The sequence below is a fragment of the Uloborus diversus genome, chromosome 4 (assembly GCF_026930045.1).
Source record: "Uloborus diversus isolate 005 chromosome 4, Udiv.v.3.1, whole genome shotgun sequence".
NCBI classification, from domain to species: Eukaryota; Metazoa; Arthropoda; class Arachnida; order Araneae; family Uloboridae; genus Uloborus; species Uloborus diversus.
Window position 1 is genome coordinate 6574950 of NC_072734.1, and position 21873 is coordinate 6596822.

At 32.8% G+C, this 21873-nt stretch overlaps 1 protein-coding gene across 1 annotated transcript; it reads left to right on the forward strand.

The window, feature by feature from the left end:
• Positions 1 to 1358: 1358 nt before the first annotated feature.
• Positions 1359 to 20741, forward strand: LOC129220527 (probable ATP-dependent RNA helicase DDX49). Its single transcript, XM_054854955.1, is given in 8 exon segments — positions 1359 to 1552; positions 1935 to 2173; positions 5677 to 5871; positions 9552 to 9826; positions 11348 to 11502; positions 13976 to 14073; positions 14075 to 14177; positions 20394 to 20741. Coding segments are annotated over 8 exon segments (1353 nt in total). The 5' UTR covers positions 1359 to 1464; the 3' UTR covers positions 20594 to 20741.
• Positions 20742 to 21873: the final 1132 nt, after the last annotated feature.

Below are 21873 nucleotides of genomic sequence, written 5' to 3' on the forward strand. Positions count from 1 at the left end.
CAATGTGACATTACAAATTGTTATCGAAAGAAGATGATACTTTTTTGCCTTGCTTGGCTAGCGCTTATTTTTTTTTCCATTTGTAGTTGAGTTATTTCTCTCGAATTCCCGAATCGGTTCATTTAAAAATTTTCTGTTTCGATTTTTCTAATTTCTGAGTTACGATTTAATTGTGTCATGTTATGCAAATCATCAACAAAATTCTCACGGATATATGGTGGTAGTTTTCTTTTCAGTTGATTGACCATTATTTCCTTTCACTTATCGAATTCTGTAATCTTACTACCATTTTATTCCACTCATGATAAAAATTAAAAATGGTTTAACTAAAAACGCGAAATCTCGCCAAGGCTACTTTGCTCGCACAATACTAAAAATTAATAACCCTAAACAAATTTGGCGAAACCTTTCAGCTGAGAATAAAAGGAATAAAGTAAATTCTTTCTCGGTTATTCATTTTGTTCTACGATAATATATTCAAGAAAATATTTTGCATACTGTCCATTCCAACTAAATGCTGCTGTAAAATATGGTAAGTTTAATTAATTTAAGATTAAAAAAACCCCCATATTCTTACAAATTCATACAAAACAATAAAAAATTTTACCTGGTATAACGTTATCCAATTTTGTTAATCCAGAGTTTTCTTGTTTACGCTTCCACCATTTAATACTTTTTTGAAAGAAATAAGGAAAACTAACATTATTTTGAGAAGCTCGAGAATACTACTAAGGGACGAATTAATTTCTGTTGTTGAAGGCGTTCTTAGACATGTTGAATGCGTTACTCAGAACAAACTGACCGCGTTTACGTCAACAGACACACGTGATGCGCAACGTGGCAATGTTTTAGGTGCAGACGCAGTTTTATAAATCACCGCAAGGTAGCGTATTCGAGCGCTGGAGTTCCGAATTGTTAAGAGTCAGACGATATTTTAAATTAAAAAAAAAAAAAAACATAATCGAGTTTTTATGGTTTTTGCGATTGCACTCACAAGCAGTAAAATTTAGGTATTTAAAATCAAAACTTTAAGCAACAATCCATTTTTGCAAATGCGTCGAAGGAAACCAAAATTTTAGGTTTCGATTTCGCCTACAAGTTTTAAAGCTTCAAAAAGAGTATTCCCAGCCGTGGAGGCATAATATTTACGTAATACGTAATCGTCTTTAATTTGAAAGACCTCTACAAAAAAACTGATTTTCAGAAACAACTAGACATCTTTTTTTTTTTTAATTTACCAAACAATTTAAAAACAAAAACTCTCTTGCGTATTTAGAATTGTAGACACCACTCTTCTTATTTGTTATATTTTTCTCATTTGCGACGATGAGGAACTTTAACTGTGTCCGTCTCTTTCGTCTGCTACCCAAGCAACCACGAGTAAACATTTACTGGTTAACTGACATGGATATGTGTTAAATGTAATAACTATAAAGTAATAGTGAATCTAAAAGCGTTTGTATTATGAATTCTGAGTGCTTTGAGAGTTCTTCTATGTTGTTATCCGATTTAGGACTTGAAAATTGGCTCGTAGAACAATGTTACTCAATGGGTAAAATTCATTCGTGCATTCCATTAACCGTAAGACCTGTTCAAAGAATCTGGTCCGTTCAATTTAGGAGTAATATTTAGAGAACGTGTTCGCTTGCGGAAATTAATGTTTTTTAAGATTTAGTTAAAGAATGATTTCACGTTTTAGTGTCAAATTTAACGTTATTTATTGCTTGTTTACTTATTTATTGGGTTATTCAAATTGTATTCCTTTAATCATTTTTGATATGCTAACTTATTTATTTGACGGATTTTTTGCATTTAATAGAGTTTTTGGAATGACTGGTGCCTAGGTCTTTGGAAGCTCTCCACAACAATTTTTTTGTAAACCAAATAACAATTTTATTTAATAATTTTTAACTTTAATTCTTTGTTTGCTTTAGGAATTTCGGATCCAACTCCAGTTCAACGTTATTGCATACCCAAGATACTGAAAGGGGAAAACTGTATTGGTATTTCACAAACTGGCTCTGGTAAAACCTTAGCATTTGCCTTGCCGATACTTCAAAAGTTATCTGAAGATCCATATGGAATATTTGCATTAGTTCTGACTCCTACAAGAGAGCTAGCAATCCAGATAGCAGAACAATTCAAAGTTATCGGCAAACCTATCCATCTAGAGGTTAGTTATTTTATGTTTTTTTTTTTTTCAAATGTTATTTTCAGCTGGGCCCAGAGCCTATTGCTGGTCGTCACATTTGTCTTTTCATTGTATCATAAAAGTCTTTACACACTGCGAACAAGTCTTATTATTCTGCGCGGCTCAACAAAAAAAAAGTTCAAAATGTTACTGATGCCATTCTTGTTTATTCTTATTAAAAAGGATTTCCTGGCTCCAAAACTGACCACTGTTTTCCTGTTGTACTCTTATCTTTAGTTCTTAGACACACAGGGTTGGCAAGGTTTTGTACTTTACAGTAAAAACCCTGGTTTTTACCGTCCTGTCCAAAACCCTTGTGTCCGAAAGTGTCCAAAACTCTATTTTAAAAACAGATCTATTTTTAGAAAATTAAATTGTATTCTGTGAGGAAACATCAAAAACAATAAAATGTATCAAAATAATGTTTTATACTGAACATTTATTCAATGAGAACATTCAACTTATTTATGCAGCTGATTTTAATCTAGTTACATAGAAGTTGAATTATCCATTAAAATTTCAATTTGTATGCATGACTTTGTGATTTTTTTTTTTTGATATTAGTAACCAAATTTCTTTATGTTAATGCATTTGAGCAAATGAAAGCAGGGTTGGCAAGGTTTTTACTATCCTGTTCTGAACCCTTGTGTCCAAAAGTGTCCAAAACTACTTTTTGAGAAACTATATTTAGTGAGAAAATATCAAAAACAAAGCAAAATGTTCAAAATTATTTTTTTGACTTTATTATATTTATATAATGTGAACATTTAAGTATAACTATATATGTACATAGAAATTAAATTCTTACTTGTTGGCTGTACAAGTAATGTGTAGTATTTAGTGGGCCTCAATCTTGTTTTCTACAAAACTGGTGGGCTGCACAATCAAAAAGGTTGGGAACCGCTGCTGTAGACAAAGATTATAGTTTTTTTCTTATTTAAGTAACTTGAATGAATACCTAAAGACTTGTAAATGCCAAAGCATCATTCAGAGACAGCAGCTCTACCCTTATTGTGGATCATCAATCTGGAGTAGGTGAAGGCAAAAATCTTTTAGAAGACTGATGATGCCTAACAAGAATTAAACTGTATTCTCTAGATACCACAACAAGTTTTTTGGTATTTGTTTGAAATTCTGCTTTAGCTCTTGAGGGTAATCTGAGGCAGAATTTCGAACAAACACATAATGCTCTGGATGTCGCACTAGCCCGATTATGAATCCAGAAACTACAGTTTCGTCATTGTCTTGTGCTCATCAGTCCGGAATAATCGTGACTGAACAGATGCGGGTGTCCTCTCATTCATGCTGAGATTACCTTCATACTGGTACCTAAAACTAATTTAGCACCAGTGAATCTTCTGATACTTTTCGTGAAAGATATGCATGTCACTTGGTTTGGCAACTCAATTGCTTCCTATCTTGGTAACAAAGCAATTGGTAATATCTCCAAGTATATGGCAACCCTAGAAGTTAGAAATTGAAATGTTGCCAACTAAGAAATTTTTAGTGTGCAATAGTGATCACTAGTTAAAATGGTAAAAAATATAAAATGCGCCAAGGGACATAGGTACTTGTGATTAGAGACGTGCCGAGTACCGAGTACTCGGCCTTTCACTACTCGGCCGAGTTACCAAGTACCAATTATATTTTAAGAAGAACCACCAACACACATTTGATGAAAATTTTGAACATATTGGAATAGTAGTATAGACCTCCTTGTCCATATAATATAAACAATTAAATTAATATAAACACATTATATAAACAATTTTGTTTTTGTCAAAAATTATACAAAAAATTTTTTTTTTAAATTAAAAATCAATAAATAAAAGGTATAATTAATCAAGTTGGAATTAAAACAAATTACAGTAAAATCCCTCTAATGCAGACACTAACAGGACAATTTTTTTTTTGTCCGCAATAGAGAGGTGTCCGCAGAACAGGGGTTTAATAATGTTATTTGCATTGGAACTGGGGAATTAAAAATTGTCCGCATAAGAGGGGTGTCTGTCTTTGAGGGGTGCCCGTTAGGAGGAGTTTCACTGTATACCAATCAATTATAGTTCTAGTCTGCCAAACATAAATTATTTTTAAAGCAGATAAAACAAATGTGCAGGAACACTGCAGACACATGTTTCTGCCCCCCCCCCCCCCCCCCCCGTTACAAGGAACTTCTTTTTCAGTACATAACATGTGAGCTAAATAATGTAAAGACATTCGACAAAAAAATCCGACTTTTGTCGGATGCCTTTAAATCCACAAGCTCCCATTTTGTGCATTGAAAAAGGAATTCTTAGTAACGCCAAAACACGTGTCTGCAGGTTCCTACACTGTGCTTTTAACGTTGTTTTATTTCCTTTTATTTTTTAAGCAAAAGTATTTTTATACTTTTTATAACTAATTTTTGTTTGTAGCAAAAATCCATTTTTAATATAAAAATTCCATATTTTCTATACTCACCTATTTTGCATAATTTTTAATAAATAAGTTTTATTAACTTTGGGGACATTAAAATAAAGATTTATTCCATTAAAGCATTACAAATTTCATTATTCTTAAAATTTAAATTTGACTTATAAATTTTAATTGCAAATGATTGCAAAATATAATGCTTGCTCTTTTTTTTTTATAAATTTTAGTATCTGTCTTGGATAATATTCAATTTTTTGCAACTACTTGGTATTGGCCGAGTATCTGATCAGAATTTGGCCGAGTACCGAGTACTCGGCAAATTGTCCGAGTAGGCCGAGTAGTTACCGAGTACTCGGTACGTCTCTACTTGTGATGGAAAAGTATCAATCTTCTAATTGAAAAAAAAATTAGTTCTTGAAAAAAACAATAGTTTTACTTTAAAATTGTGCAAGTAATATTTTATTATTCTTGACTGAAGTTTATTTATTTATTTTTTTTATTATTTTATTTATTTATTTATTTTTTTTTTGAGCAATCATGATTGCTTATTGTTCTCACTTGACTGTTTTTGGCGTGCTATGATTTTGTTTTCCTGCTACCTTTCTCTGCAGCACCACCGTCGGCCAACCCCTCCCGATGCTGCTCCTCTAGCGAAAATCGTCTCAATGTTACGTCCATATCCTACACACACGCATACATGCAAACCTACACACACACACATGCAAACCTACACATACCCAGAAACTCTCACACACATGCCTGCACACACACTCCCCCCCCCCCCCACACACACTCACACGCCTGCACACACATACCCCCCCCCCACACACCCATATATATACACACCCATATTCACATATATACACACATACACATATATACACACACATACACATATATATTTACACACACATGCCTACACACAGACACAAACACACACGCCTACCTACATACACACATACACACACCCATGCTTGCACGCACGCAAAAAAACACGTGCTTGCGAAAAACATAATTTGAATTCAAGATGTCAAAATTCAAATTAATTATTTTTTTTCTTTAATTTTCTTTAGGTTTCTGTTATTATTGGTGGAATGAATATGGTGGCTCAGGGAAGCGAAATAAACTCTCAACCTCACATTATGGTTGCTACCCCTGGCAGATTGGCTGATCATTTAAAAAGTAGCAATGATTTTTCTTTTAAAAGAACAAGATTTTTGGTGTTGGACGAAGCAGACCGATTGTTAGAAGGTCAATTCACAGAACAAGTAAGTACCATTTTCAAAAATAATTGGCATTTGCACTCTAAATATCATTTTACTTGTTCCTCTACTTTTTTGCTTCAATTCTTCCACTTTACATGTTTGATAGATACAAGGTATCCATGTCTCTGGAAAATCATCCTTTTTGACTATGATCGAAATTTTGTGGGAAAACCATGATTTTTATCAACAAATACTCAAAAGTCATAAAAACTAACAATTAGTGGGTTTTGATTTCTGAAATCCTTACCACATTTTATGGATTATGCTTAAAGTTTACCCTTTTCATCTGTTTTTTGTTTATCAACCCCAATTTTGTTACACATTTTAAAATCTGATTGGGTCCGCCTCTGTAAAACTAATTTGTTTTTTTTTTCTATATGATCCTACTGATTAGACTTTTGTGTTTGACATTAGTTTTGATCTTTCTTATGTTTCATATGGCGTATATTAAGACTTGCACACTTTTTCTTTAGCCATGCCCAATCAAACATTTTTAAATCATGTGCATCCAAGTTGATTTGAGCTAATACTGCTCATAAAAATGTTTATTGATTTTGCTATCCTAAATTTATGAAGATTTCTGAAAATAAAATTGTTTTTGTTTTCAATTCTCAAAACACCCATTTTGACATTCTTTTGAAAAAAAAGGCATCCTCCGAGTCATGGAAAGTTAAGAGTAGAAATCATAGAAAACCATGGAAAGTGATGGATTTGAAAACTTTAAATTAGTGATGTTCCAGATATCCGTACCCATATCCGCGGATATCCGAGGAAAAATAAAGATCTGTATCCATATCCGTTACTTGTTTGACGGATCTGAAACAGATCTTTTCTATTCTAAAAATTTTTAAATATTTGAATAAAAGACTCTTAAATTCCGTTTAATTTTGGTTTTATTCCCTATTTAAATAATAACATATCATTTCAGAAGTCAACAGCCCTCTGAAACTTTTTTTTTTATTTCTAGATTTATATTAGTTTTTGTTATCGATATGAGGTTTCTGTTTTTCTTCATTTTGGTTTTTCCCATCATCCTTCAAAAAAGGGCTTCAGGCTTCTAAGCGTGAAAGCGGGGGGGGGGGGGGGGATATTTTTTAAGGTTGAGGGCAATTACTGGATATGGTGTATTTTTAAGGGGTGCTTTCCAACGTAGAATGTTTCTACAGTGCAGAACCTTTTATCCAGGAAACCAGAAAACCGGCAACCTTTTGCCGATTTTCCCGTCCTTTTTTTTTTTTTTTAAATACGCATTTTCGGCAATTTTTGAAAAACTGAGCTTTTTTTTTTTTTTTTTTAAATACCTAAAATTAAATGAACGGTTTCTTAATAAATACCATATAACTCATCTATAACTCGGGAAAATGTTTACAAAAATGAACTTCAAAGGTTGTCTTTAACGCAGGGGAAAATTTCCGGAATATTTTCTTAAACTAAAAAGTACACACGTAAGTCTGAAATTTTTCTGTTTTATTCCAACTGAAAACTAAAGAAATGAATATTGTCACATTATAATGCAATATTTTATTGAAAGGCCTTTAATTAAAACCGTTTAGAGCGGAAGTGACGTCGCAAAAGCGCGTGAAACGCCTCGATTCTCGAATTTTCCGGATAATTGATGGTGGAATCTAGAAATCTTTAAACGCAAGACTGTAATAAAGCTGCAGGAACTCATAAATTAAATTTCAATTGGTATTAACTTAATGCAAAAGTAATTGTTATCCTGGATAATTGGTTCTCTACTATGAAAAATTTGAGAAATTCAATTGTATCAAAGCATTAAACTTTACAAAATGTCGCCGATCAAAGTATAAAAATCGTTTTCATTGTGATTGCTAAAGCATGCGCAGAGTATGTTTCCAACATTAGTCAATGAGCAAAGAGGAAGTAATCATTGGTCTACCGCCCATGCCAAAACAAAAAGCAAATTGAAGCGAAAATAATTTTTGCGTTTGCTGAAACCTGATTTTCTTTTTGTTCTTTTTTTTTCTTTTTTTGCTTTACTAATTTTTTTTTCCTTAAAATAATGCCTCGTTTTGTAAAATATTGTAATAAGCTAGTATGCGGGACTTTAGCCATCCCGTACGGAAGTTCCCCGGGACACGGGACAATTTTTCAAAATACGGGACTGTCCCTTGATGTCCGGGACGTCTGGCAACCCTGATAAAGACATCATATATTTCATCCATTTGTTATCTTAAAAGTATTATCTAGCTGGATAGAAATTCTAAATGGACTCAAAAGCATGTATAAATCAAAAATACAGTGTGAAAAACCACTACTAAATCTTGCTGCTCTTTTTCTGATGTCCTTTAATTGTAATTCTTATTTCTGAAGAAGTTGAAAGGGTCATACTGCCATGAGCAAGTAAACTGCAGTTGCAATGTCTGCAAAAGTGAGTTTTTGGGATGATTGAAGAATCACTTTTTTTAATTCTGCAGAAACAGTAGTAAAATGTTTGAATTTGTTGTTCTTTTTACGCTTTATTTTCACCCAAAGCCAACTAAGTAAGTTTGTACAGTAAAGCTGTAAGTAAAATAAATGAAAAACAAGAAATTTGCAGAGACTACCTTTTAAAAGTCCAGGACAGTACAGGTACATTCGAATAGAGTAACCAGTTGCAACGCTGACTAACCAGGCACATTCTAATAGAGTTGCTGGTTAGTATATGAAAACATTCTTTGAACACTGACCAAATTTGCCACTAACATCATCAAATCGACCAACTGAGTTAACCGGTTTCTCCATTTGAACATAACCTATATGTCTACAATTTATATTCAGTATGTACATTATGTGAATTTAATAACATTAAACAAAAAAAAAAAAACCTCTTACAAATCGATTTTTTAATTTTTTCTCATATTATATATTTACAGTGGAGCCTCCATATGTCGAACTTCTACACATCGAAAATTTCTATGTATCAAAATCCCAGCAAATTTGAATGTTCATTACATAGAAAAATTGTTTCTATATATCAAAAATATCTCTATATATCGAAAAAAAAAATTTGAGACAATCATAGATTTTTTTTTTCCACTTTAGACTGTTTGTCTTATGAAAACTGAAGGTTAGGAGAGAAAATTATGTTTACTAAAGGTTGCTAAGAAATGCATAAAAAATCTGGGTTTGAGGGGTGTGTAGATAGGTCGTTGTTCCGTTCTGGAGTTCTTAAATTCCCTCATGTTTATTTCAAATCTTAGTTGTAACCAGTAACACTGGAAAATAAGATTAAGTTATCCTTTTTGTCTGTTGATTATCAATCCTATTCTTTTTAGCTTCAGTAAAAATTATTCAAATTAAGTAGATTGATTTTTTACTTTTCTCTCAATTACATTGTCAAAACGAAGATCCCCTCATGTTGCGAATCAAGTTGAACTGCCGAAGAATGAAGATGAATGAAGGCACAAAAATGTAATTTCTGTTAATTTTCCAGTCATTAACTTTCGTTTAATCTGATGCTTGTATAAATTAGAAATTGGGTTTCATGCACGAAAATTAGCTTTAATTTTAATGTTTTAGGAGATTTTTATGATAAAATAAAATTGTTTCTATGTATCGAAATTTCTATGTATCGAAATTTCTATATATCGAATTTTTTCCGGCAATTTGCTACTTCGATATATGGAGGTCTGACTGTATTATCATTGAAACCAGTATTATCATAAAAACCTTCTTTTTAGTTAGAGGTAATCTTTGAAGCCCTTCCATCCCAAAGACAGACATTGTGTTTCAGTGCTACCATGTCAAAGAACCTTGATGAGCTAAAAAATATTAGCTGTATCAAACCTTTTGTATGGGCTACTGAATCTGATGTATCCACAGTGGAAAAGCTTGAGCAGCATTATGTCCTGGTTCCGCACATGTTGGTGAAAAATGCTAGTCTTATAGAAGTTTTGAATAATTTTCAAGGAAAAAATCCTGATAGTTCTGCTATTATTTTTACAAAGAATTGCAAGTAAGTGCTTGTTTTATTTATTAATATGTGTATTGTATAAATTTAGTATGTTGTGCAATTTCATAATAGTTCCCCCCCCCCCCCCCCAGCTTGTAAGATTTTACCAATAGAAGTAAGGGCTCAGTGTGAAATAGGTCTGACCTTGTATAACTTTGGTAAAGGGGAGAATTAGTTGTATGAGTACCTGTTGAATTGTGATTGAGAGGGGGCATTAATTTATGCACTAAGTGAAAAGCATTTGATCTTATATGAAAAAACTGTTTTCTCCATAAGCAATCTTACGATTTTTGAGATGTCAAACATTTGTATTCAACGTCACACCCTGGCAGCAGGGGCGGCAAATAGAGGGATTAAGAGAGGGAGATCGCACCCCCAATTTTTTTTTGAGAGGAATGATAAAAAATGAGCAATTTCAATTTACGTAAATCGCCAATCAATGTTAAAGGAAAACAATCTTGCTGGTTTTCTGTAATGGTTGATGAAACTCGACATATTTCAACACTAGAGCAAGAGTTTTCCATTTTTTAAATTATTTGAAATTCATCAAGCCTTTACCGGCCTTTTCAGAACAGAAAAAAAACTGATGAAGAATCATGGTTAATTTTAACTAACGACGTAATTTCCCCATATAGGCTAAATATCTCGTTCTTGTGTGCTCTGCGTAACGATGGCTAGAGGCCCGTGCAGTGGTGTGGTTGCATGATTTTCACAAAAAAATGATTTGGTGTTTGACTTTCATTGTTACGCTCATACTTTAATTGTGTTTATTTAATGAGTGTTCATCACTTTCTTCTGCTAGAAACACGTTTCAGCTTCTCAATGCATAATATGCTTTCACAGATACTCTTTAAAAATACTGAAAAAAAAAAAAAACCTCACATAAACAAATATCTTTTCTGGGGGCTCTTTAAATATTCAATCTCCCCCATATCATGATAATACTTGCTGTCAGTCAATATGTGTTTTGTTCCATACTGAGGCAATTCGTATTTAAGAAACTCGACCCCTCCCCCCAAATGAAATGCTGAAATGCCACCCCTGCCTGGCAGCAGTTTATTATCTTCTGCAATGTTTTTTATATCTTTGCATTATTTTTCTTAATTATTTAGTCTCTGCTGTTTTTAGTTTTTTGGAATAACAATGCTAAAAGAAAAAGTAGACAGAAAATGTGGAATGTGAATGGTGGTTTTCTCGTTCATTGTTGACATAGAATATTATATTTTATGTAAATGTGAGAGCAAACAACTTTTTTTATAAAAATTGAAGAATTTTGCTTTTATTCACTAAAGAAAATAAAAATATTTTTTACTACAAAGAACAGGAATAGAAGAAACATTACTCTGTATGTAATTGTCATAATCATAACATTTTTTTCCCCTTTGAGATGAGAAACATAAGGAAACTTTATGTTTATGTATTATTCAATTCTTTGTGATTGATAGAATAATTATGCAACTTATATCCGCTCATTTATCTTTCCTGTATGTTTAAATTTTTGTTATTCTTTGAAAAATTATTTAGATGCTGCCAACTGGTATCTGTTGCATTGCATAATCTTGGATTTGAAAATGTGGCTTTGAATTCCCATTTGAAGCAACGTGAGAGATTGGCATCCATATCAAAATTTAAGTCCAATAAATCCAAGCTTCTGGTTGCTACAGATGTAGCAAGTCGAGGTATAAAATATGTTAAATATAAGCTCATTTTATAAATTGAAAAAGAAAAAAAAATGTTGTTTTACATTTATATTGAATATTTTTCCCTCTAAAAGCAATACAGCAATGCATAATGCTATCAATTATGCGGCCTATCAGTTCCACAAGAAGCGGCGCCATTGTTCTTGCAAAGCAGTATCAAGTGCACCAAGGGTCTGAGGGGGCGGGTTGAGAGCAGCTAGACGTCTCTTTAAAGCATCCCAAACGTGCTCGATAGGTTTAAGTCCGGGGATATCGTCTTTTAACAAGAAAGCATCACTTATTGCCATGGCATGTGGGCGCACATAAGCATTAAGGATGTCATCTCTATTAACTGGAGCATTCACGGTTCCCCTTGGAAAGACATGGAGATCTGTGTGTCCAGGGCTGAATTTAGGGGAGGGCAGGTGGGGCTACTGCCCCGGGGCCTCCACAACAAAGGGGCCCCCACAATAAAATTTTTACAAAATATCCTAACTCTCACGGATCAGCAAATTTTACGTTTTTTCTGCCAGACTTTTTTTTTTTTTTTGTATTTCTACAAAGACAGACTGCAACATTAAGTTATCAGATTTCGCAAATGATTGTAAATATCATATGAAAATAACCTTAAAAGTACATAACTTTTAAAATGAAATGTATGTTTAGATATAAATAAGAAACAGTAATTTTAAGTCTATAAATTATAATAATAATAATATAAAAAAATAAATAGCAGTAACTTCAGGATTTATTTGCTACAAAAGTGCTGATTGAAAATTTCGGATGTATACATATATATCAAAATATTCGGATATCTATCAAAGTATCGGATATTTTCGAAAATATGATGATCTTTTCGAACCCTGATTAGGGGCCTCCACTCCTTCGTTGCCCCGGGGCCTCCACACTTCCAAATCCGGCCCTGTGTGTGTCCACCTAAAAAGATGCCACCCCAAACACAGACACTGCCGTTTTCATATCCATCTCTTTTGCGGATGTTTGATGGATGATAACGGGTTCCAAGTTATCTCCATATCAAATAACGCCTACTATTGCTTCCCAGACTAAATCTAGACTCATCTGTTAAGAGAAAAGCCCTCCGTTGATCAGGCGTCCGGTGGAAATGTTGTCGGGCCCACTGTAAACGGTCCCTTCTATGGCAAGGTTTGAGGGGCACACAAATGGCTGGCTGCCTTCATACAGACCACCTTTGTAAAGCCTTCTATGTACAGTTGACGTTTTCACCAATCTTTTGGTGACTGCAGCAAGGGAAGATCTGAGATGAATCAGAGTAGCGGCTCTATTCCTGTGTGCACATAACCTCAAAAATCGCTCGTTGCAGTCATTGGCCGTCCTTGGCTGAGCCACCTGGATGCCGAATCCTTTTGCTCCTTTTAAAATGTTCCTTTTTATCTCAAAAAGCTCCCCCCAATCAAGTTTATTCCAGGAAATTCATTCATGCGAAAGCCACCCTTATTTTCACTTTTCAATGTTGACAGCTGTTTCAGGAGACACCATAACTAAAATTAAATAAATAAATAAATGTAACACATCAATTGTAACAGAAACTGCCATCTCGTAAAAATTTCGGCAAAGCCAATAGTTGCATTAATCTCATTCTTCGGTAAAGTGACCAGATGATGGATTTTGATGGGATAATCCCACTTTTTGTCCCACAGTCCTGTTAGCTAGATGTCCTGCTAAAATGTCCTGCTTTTCCCCTTTAAGTCCCACCTTTCTGTCCCAAGTTCTACCAAATGTGCTAAATTTAAAATTTCTTCTTTTAACCAAACTAAACTTTTTTGTATTAATTAAAGAAATTATTAAGTTTTGAGAAGCGCTGAAAATTAGTTATTGAAAATTACTTCCAGCAGTAAATATGACTGACATCTTTGTAGGTGTAAATTTCTTGTAAACTTCTGATATTGACACCATATGGCAGTACATTTCAACTTGATTTCTTTATATATATATCTGAATTATGTCTCATTTATTATTTATGCTCCTATTTAAAAAAATTAAGAATAATTGTATGATTTCATAAAAACTGGGTATAACAGAGAGCGGAGCTAATTCAAAATTATTGTTCAAAAATTCTGGTCACATATTCTGAGGAGAAGCGTTTCAAGTTTTATGTGCTTCCATTTAACGCTGAAAATATTACCTTGTGCTGTTTGAAACATTATGCAAATTATTGTTTTGACTATGAAGCCGAAGTTTTGGTTCTTTGTAAAATAAAGATTTAAGTTTAAAGTTACTTCTTGTATTCAAAGATTATTTGCAAAGATATTGGTTAATAAAATTTTTGTTTTCTTTGATTTTAAGGGAATCAAGCATATTTCTTTCTTTTTTCGCATTAAATTTCACATTACCAAGAAAGGGTAGAAAGTTTAATTTGTACTTATGTAAGATTTCCACTTTAATATCAACCTTTTCTGTTCAATGTGTAATGATTTTTCTGATGTTTTTTCAGGATTGGATATTCCCATGGTTGACTTAGTAATAAATTATAGTGTACCTCCTGTTCCAAAGAATTATATTCACAGAGTAGGAAGAACTGCAAGAGCTGGAAAAGGGGGGCCTTGCCATTACATTCATTACCCCTCGAGAAATAGCTCCATTAAAAAGAATTGAAGATGAAATCAATACTAAATTAACAGAGTATAAAGTTTCAGGTAAAATATATTCTTGTATTCTTTATATTAGAGGTTTTTTCAAACCTTTATACTGTTATTAGATTTTAAGTTTCTCTTTTTAAAAGCATTTTATTTATAAACTAGTGGTACCCGCACGGCTTTGTCCGTAGTTGAAAAATTAAAAAGGTCATTCGGTCCGCCTGTATATTTACAAATAATTTATGGTGAATTTTCTCGCCAGTTGGCTTGTATTCATCTTACGGTTCCACGTTATGATAATTTCGTATCTCGCCAATTGGCTTGTGCCCATGTTACGGTTCCACGATATAATAATTTCGTAATTTACTCGTCCATCCTATGATATTTTTTTTCTTAAAATTGGAATAGAAAAAGAACCACATCGAATTTTCGAAAAATCGCTTCGAGGTGCACACCGCTACGCTACATTCAAACTTTGTGCCCAATTTCATGAAAATCGGCCGAACGAATTTAGGTGCTATGCGCGTCACAGACATCCAGACATCCTCCGGACAGAGAGACTTTCAGCTTTATTATTAGTAAAGAAGATAAATGAATGTGTTCCTTATTTGCATTCAGTCATTTTCCTGTTTACTATTTAATCCATCTGTTCCCTAGCAATGTTCTTATTTAATGGAGGCAATTCCTATGGAAATCTTAATATAAGGCTTGTTTTAAAGAATGATATCATGTTTAAAAAATTCTTTTGAAAAAATAATATTTTGAAATATGTCTGCATAAATGTGTAGATAAACTTCATATCACCAGCTCTAATGAAAGCAATCTTTGTATGCATCAATTATGTCATAAATTATGGTTAGCGGCTGTCCATTAATGATGTCACATTTCTCTCAAATTATATGACCTACCTGCCCTCTTTGTCACTAGGTGTCACACTTCCCCACCCCGCTTGTCACGCACCGTGCTATAATCCATGACCATATTGCTATGAAAATGCTTTTATTTCGACCAAAATGTGTGATGTCACACTTCTTATCCCCTCATTCTTGCTGTCACCATTTCCTGCTTTGTTGTCACAATTTCCTGCTGTCTCATTAGCGAGCCCCCCTCGCTAGTAAGACATCATTTGTGGGCAACTCCTTTTCTATCATTACAACACCTTAAAAGTTATCATATTTGATCAGTTTATCAGCAGCTGAGTGCTTTTAAGTTGAAGTTTTCAGTGCATGATTGACTGTTCATATAATTTTGACTTCTGTCGAAAGATTCATTAATTTGATTTCATTACAAAATTTTGCCTATGATTTAGAATGCTTCTTTATCTTGATCATTTACCATATTTTGTAATGTCATTTGTCCTACCCAAAAGCTCCCATAAGGTGGGGAGGGGAAGAGGGTAGAAAAGGTGCTTGAGCCCCCCCCCCCCTCTCCTCTACACATTGGTATTGTTCATTTTTTTTTAAAATAAAGCTTGAGCATAAATGTCATTCATAGTATTTTAACCTAAGCATTAAGGGGTCTAAGGACCTTTAACCTTCAAAATTTTTGACTTTCTGGAAAAAATATTTAATATGTATAATTTAATTCTGTGAACACTTTGATACCTTATTTATTACCATTTGCAAAAAACTTTTTCAAGTTATCGTAAAAATGCGTAATCTTTTCCCATAGAGATTTATGTTAACAGCAGGGCCGTGCGAAGAGCTGACGGCGCCCAAGACGAAAGTTTCCTGATGCCCCCCCCCCCCTATACACACAGAAAAATCAAGTTATTTATAACATCAATGCATAATACATACTTATTTTTTTTTTTACATATCAATGAACAGAACAATCAGAGGACTATGCATAATACAAATTAAAACACAAGCAATGAATGTTTCGAATATTTGTGAAACATTAATGCCCCAAAAAGTTTTCGAAAGATGGAAATGTTGAAAATCCAAATATTTATCAAGTAAAATGTTATCCCACTAGATAAAAAAACAAACAATTAAAACTGCATCGGTTATTCATATTGTTCAAACCAGGAACACAAATAAATAATTTGCAGATTATAAATAGAAAATGCATTTATTGAAGTAAATTACATCAAAATTAGATTTCGATCTGGACTCATCCAATAATTCTTTTCAAGAGTGTTTTGGTTTTACCTGTACCAACTTAATACTTGCTTTCATATATGTTATGAACAGAGATGTTATTCTTTTGCATCAAATACTTGTAAGTTTTTGGGAGAAGCCCACAAGTACTCAACAACATTGAAAATCGCTCAGAATAGCGTTTTTGGAGCTTTAATTCTGAAAAATCACTGGCCCTAATTAATGCATACATTAGCATTTTTCTTCATATGTGAAGCTATGAATGTTATTTTGGTATGTCTATAATTTCACAACGTTGAGCATACGAAGCAGAGCAAGAAATTTGCTATTCTCCATTTTGTTTTTTGCGGTGAATATGTTAAAATTATAATTCGTGCAATATGTCTTTTTGTGATTTTTAACTACTGTTCGTGGTAATTTCACTGCATCATGTTATCATACATTAAACAATACTTAAGCACATGTGCATATTATTTACTTGTGCTTAATGTGCATATATTGTAGACAATAATTTACAGGGGTCTGTCCAGGATTTTTCACGGGGTCCGTTTTTTGTGAAAAATCAAATAATTTGTGAAAAATGAATTAATTTTGTCAAAAATCAAATAATTCCGCAAAAAAAAAAATTGTTAAAACAAAATTTTAGAATTTAGAGATGGCACAAACTGCATCATTCAAACTTAAAGTTGAGTGTTTTCCTCTTCTATGTCGAGAATATCATTCTGGAGTGTTTTTCTAGTATTTGGTGGGGGGGGGGCTCGCTCTCTCAAGTATCAGTATTTATGTACCATTCTACATTATGTTAAATTATACTAGAAATATTTCTGTACAGTATTTAAAATAATTGTAATTGTAACAAAAAAAAAAAAAAAAAAAATCAGACAAGGGTTCAGCACTTAACTTTTTGACCACAGACACTCTTAAAAAGCACAGAATTTCGTTTAAAACTTATAAATTCCGTGATTTTAACAAAAATAAAAAGAGATTTCATTTGTTTACCTCTTAACAAAGCGTACTAAACATCAAAAATTCGAAAAATCGGATGCCCATAGCGGATGCAAAGAGATCGCAATTCGCAAAGTGAAGGCATCAAAAATATAACAACGGCTTGTACAAGAAATATTTTTGATAAAATTATTTTAAAATTGCATTTTAGAGTCTTATGATAAACATATCATTAATATCTGTGGACATAGTCGAAGCAAAAAAAAAAAATTAATAAATAAACCATCGATTCAGCATTTCAATTTTTGACTCATAAAAGAAAATGGAATTTTGCTTTTAAAACTTGAAATGAGAGTTCTAACGAAAATAATGAGACTTTTCATTTATTTTTCATCCTAATAAAGCGAAGTTAGCTTGAAAAAAGAACAAAATATGAGTCTCATATCGGATGTTAAATTATTGCATTTTTCAAAATGAAGACATCTAAAGGAAAAAACGGTAGTTAAAAGAGTTTATTTAAAGTTAATCATCCTTGTTAGCATCAAAAATTAAACCCATATAATTTTCTCCCAAACTAACAGTTAAACATCGCACCTCACCGTAAAAACGTAAAATGATGAGAATTTTTTCTAATCAAGTCATTATAACGGGTTAACTCCAGACGCTAAGTGGTGATAATTTTGAAGTTGGTAACTCTATCTGAAGCGATCATATTTTTTCTCCACCCTTACTATCCCTTTGCAGTTCTAGGTTAATTTCGCTGATACATATTATAATTGTTTATTAAATCATGAGCGGGGAGAAAAGTGCTTACCAACGCCTTTTCAGAAAAGTTTACAACAACACCGCTGCTAATTAACTGTGATAAAAACACACAAACAAAATTATTTAAAACCAAACATCTGTTAATTTCTTTCCAAGAAACAAACAACAAGCATTATATTTATTTGGCAGTAGCAATTATTTATCGCTTGCAGGAGCATGGCAAGAGTGCCGCCGCCAATCTTTTTTTTTTTTTTTTTTTTTGCAAAATTAGCAGATTTTGTATAAGCTGATCCCTCTAATTTGACTTCAAAAAAGATTCCAAAAATTACCAGTTTTATACATGGAAAAATGCATTATTTTTCTTTCAGATTTGCTCTGTCAATAAACAATTTGTGAAAGATCCGATCTTGTTTATCAGAATTTTCTGAAGGGTCTGTTTTTGTTGATTGGGATTTTGTGAAGGGTTCGTTTTGGTTGATTGGGATTTTGTGAAAGGTCCGTTTTGGTTGATCGGATTTTTGTGAAGGGCCCATTAACGGACCCAAATATCCTCTGGCCAGACCCCTGATTTAGATTAACTTTTTAGTTCCGAAAAGTTACGACATGATCATAACTACTCAATTCCTACACCCTCTTTTTCTTCAACTATTTATATATTAAATTTGAAAAAAAAAAAAAAAAAACAGCTTTGGACAATGTGTTTTAGATATTGAAATCAGTGCCTTTTTAACCATTGCGTGAGTTAGAAGTATTCGTTTTAACGGCAAATTTCAGTTTCAGATTTTAAGGTGGAATATCCTCTGCAATATTATCCTTTAATTTAGAAATATAATCAGTACCCTCTGTTTCCGTGGCGCAACAAGAGGGGGGTAGGGGTCCAGAGGACACCTCTATGGTTGCACCGCCCCGTGCCCCTTCCCCTCCAGAATGCTTAGTTGAATGTTTTTCAAAAATATTTACAACTGAACGGGGGTAAAAAGCGGGTCTAACAAAAAGGAAAAAATGATGATGTTGGGGTAAAACTTTAATTTCTACTAATTGGATACCTACTCTCCCTCCGTCCTATTTCTTTTTATTTTTCTAGTTCGCCTGAAAGTAAGAAAGTTTTCGAATTGCTACTCTGCCAGAACTCTCCCCCCCTTCCGCCAATAGCATTACAGAGCATCTTAAATTTAGTTTCCAGATCTTCATTTTCGCGAAAGCCCCCGAATTCGAAACAACATTGCTTGGAACTCTATACGAAAAGCACTTAAAATTGCGTTTTCAGAGCTTCAATTTCGAAGGATTGCCGGTTCTAATGTTACAAATATGGTCTTACAATTACGTTTTTAAGACTTCAATTTCGGAAAATATTCGTGCAATTACCTCTGAACCTCCTTCCTTAAATATCATCAAAAATTAGGTTTTTCAAACATGGCTTACGAAAAACTTGTTAGAATAACCTCTTAACCACTACTCCTAATATCATTTCTACTGCTTTTGTTTTTAGGACTTTAATTTTGAAAAAAGATTCAGGGGGGAGCTTCAGAATTCCCTTCTTGTAGAAATCTTCAAAGTTGTCTACAATTGCATTTTTGGAAGTTCAATTTCGAAAAATTGTAGTGGGAAAAAGGAATTGATTTCTGTCTATTGAAAAAAAAACAATCAGGTCGAATCCCAGAGTTCCATTCCTAATTCTAACGTTAATAAATATGACCTATTCAATCACGTTTTTAGTCTTCAACTTCAATAAATTTCCGCAGAGCGCCTTGGTACCTTTTTCCCCCATAACACCACCAAAAACAACCTAAAATTGCATTTTTCAAACTACAAATTTCAAAAAATTTTCAGGGGGGATTGATGTGCAGAAATCAATTGCCCTTGATTAGAGACTGACTTTTGTTGTTACACATCAACTTACGTTTCAGCAAGAATGGATTTCTACCTTGAATGGCTCTGTTCCGAAAGTACAAATGGAGTTTTCATGTTACGACTTGTGAAAGTCATTTTTAGTGTCCTAGTTGAGAAAAACATATCCTTTTAACGCATTTTTGAAAAAAAAAAATTCTTTGTTAAAGCAAGTTTTAAAAAATTCTCTTTATAAGTTTTAAAACAGGATCGAACGTTTTGTTGGTTGTAATGAGATTTCACTGTATTAATATGTTATTTTACTGGTTTGTTTAAAATGATATGAATTTGATTGTTTAGAGTTCAAAAAGTTTTGTTTAAAACTCAACTTATATTTTGTGTGTTTTACTTAGTAAATAATTATATTCTTTGTAATGATTTTTTTTTTTCAAATTAAAATGATGAATAACTCTGCATAAGTAATATTATTCTGATAAATGCAGCCTTTCCCCTCCCCCCGGCCAAAAAGGAAGAAAAGAAATTAATACAATCTAATTTTAGATTAAAATGAAACATATCAGAGAATATTTATTTTAATAAAACTTCATTTTATTAATATGAATTAATTTTTGTATAGATAAAAAGGTGCTAAACATATTGCTGCAAGTAGAAGTTGCTTGGAGAGAAGCAGCCATTTCTGTTGAAGATGAAGATGCAGAAGAAAAAAAAGAGATAAATAAAAGAAAAGAAGAAGCAATGCAAGGAACTGAACTGCAAGAAAATAAATATAAAAGAAGTAAACACAAACAAAAGTCAAATAAAAAAATTAAAAACTAGCCCTAAATATGTCTTTTAATTATTTATTGAGGCTGCAATGAAATCAGTGTATTTTTATAAAATATCGTTATCCCCTCAAAAGCATAGCTTTATGAATTTCCACAACAATACAAAGTAAAGCTCTGAAATATAATGCATTTTTCTAAAATATTTTTATCATGCTAAGTATCTTCTGTAAAGTGGATGGTGGAGGGGGATTGGCACAAATTTTACTCACGTAAAATTTGCACAAGTCAGATTCGTTTGAAACCTTGTTCATTTCTTCTTCTTCTCTTTTTTTTTTTTGAAACTTTATTTAAAAGTAGTTTTTAGAAATCGCTACAAACTACTTTTTTTTTGTATCGAACTACTCGCTACACTACTTTTTTAAAAAGTAGTGCGCTACACTACAAACTACTGAAAAATGTAGCTACTACAGTAGCATCGTTACTTGTAGCGCGCTACTTCCAACCACTGCTTTTGCCCAATTGTCAGTTTCAGTTACGAATGACAATTCACTTACTTTACTTATGAATGACAATTAACAATTGTTATGAATTGTATTTCATAATTGCAATAAAAGTGACATTTTTCAATAATATTTTAACATAAAATGCAATTTTAAAACATAATTTAGAGCATCCCCAATTATTAAAACTATTCAAATAAAGACCTCCAAAATATGCGTTTCTAACACTTTTTACGAAAAATAAAGCATTCAGTATCCCTCGAAGGTTTCAAATCCACAGTTTAAGACCCTTAGAGACTCTTAGTTAAGACAGTTAAATTTGAAAGTGATTAGATTTATTTAAAAAAAAAACATGGGTCTCAGGGGTCGCCGACATACCTACCCTTTCTACCATTTCCCTTCCCTATTTTTTTTTTTTTTTTTTAATGAAAAATATCATCCTGAAAATCAGAGTTCAAGTGATAGAAGTCCAAGAATTTGACGACCACGCCAATTTCCCAATCATCAAAATATGCCCCTTTCATTCATCTTGAGATTAACATACAAAAGCTTTTTTTTTTTTTTTGTATTTTTGTTTTTGTGCAAAAGCATTAGGCTATGCTACACCACATACAGAAAGTAAAATCAGAATAAATTATTACTGTTTGGTATTGTGAGTCCATGCAAAATTTATATGTTCCCGGATGTACACTAAACAAATGTATAAGAGTAAGAATAAAACTGTTAGAAACAGGGAAATTCATATAGAAAATATTTTCACATATATTCAGTAATGAATATGGTCGAATTTCGACCGCTGGGCAAACCCTAGTATAGATTAATATTCCAAGGG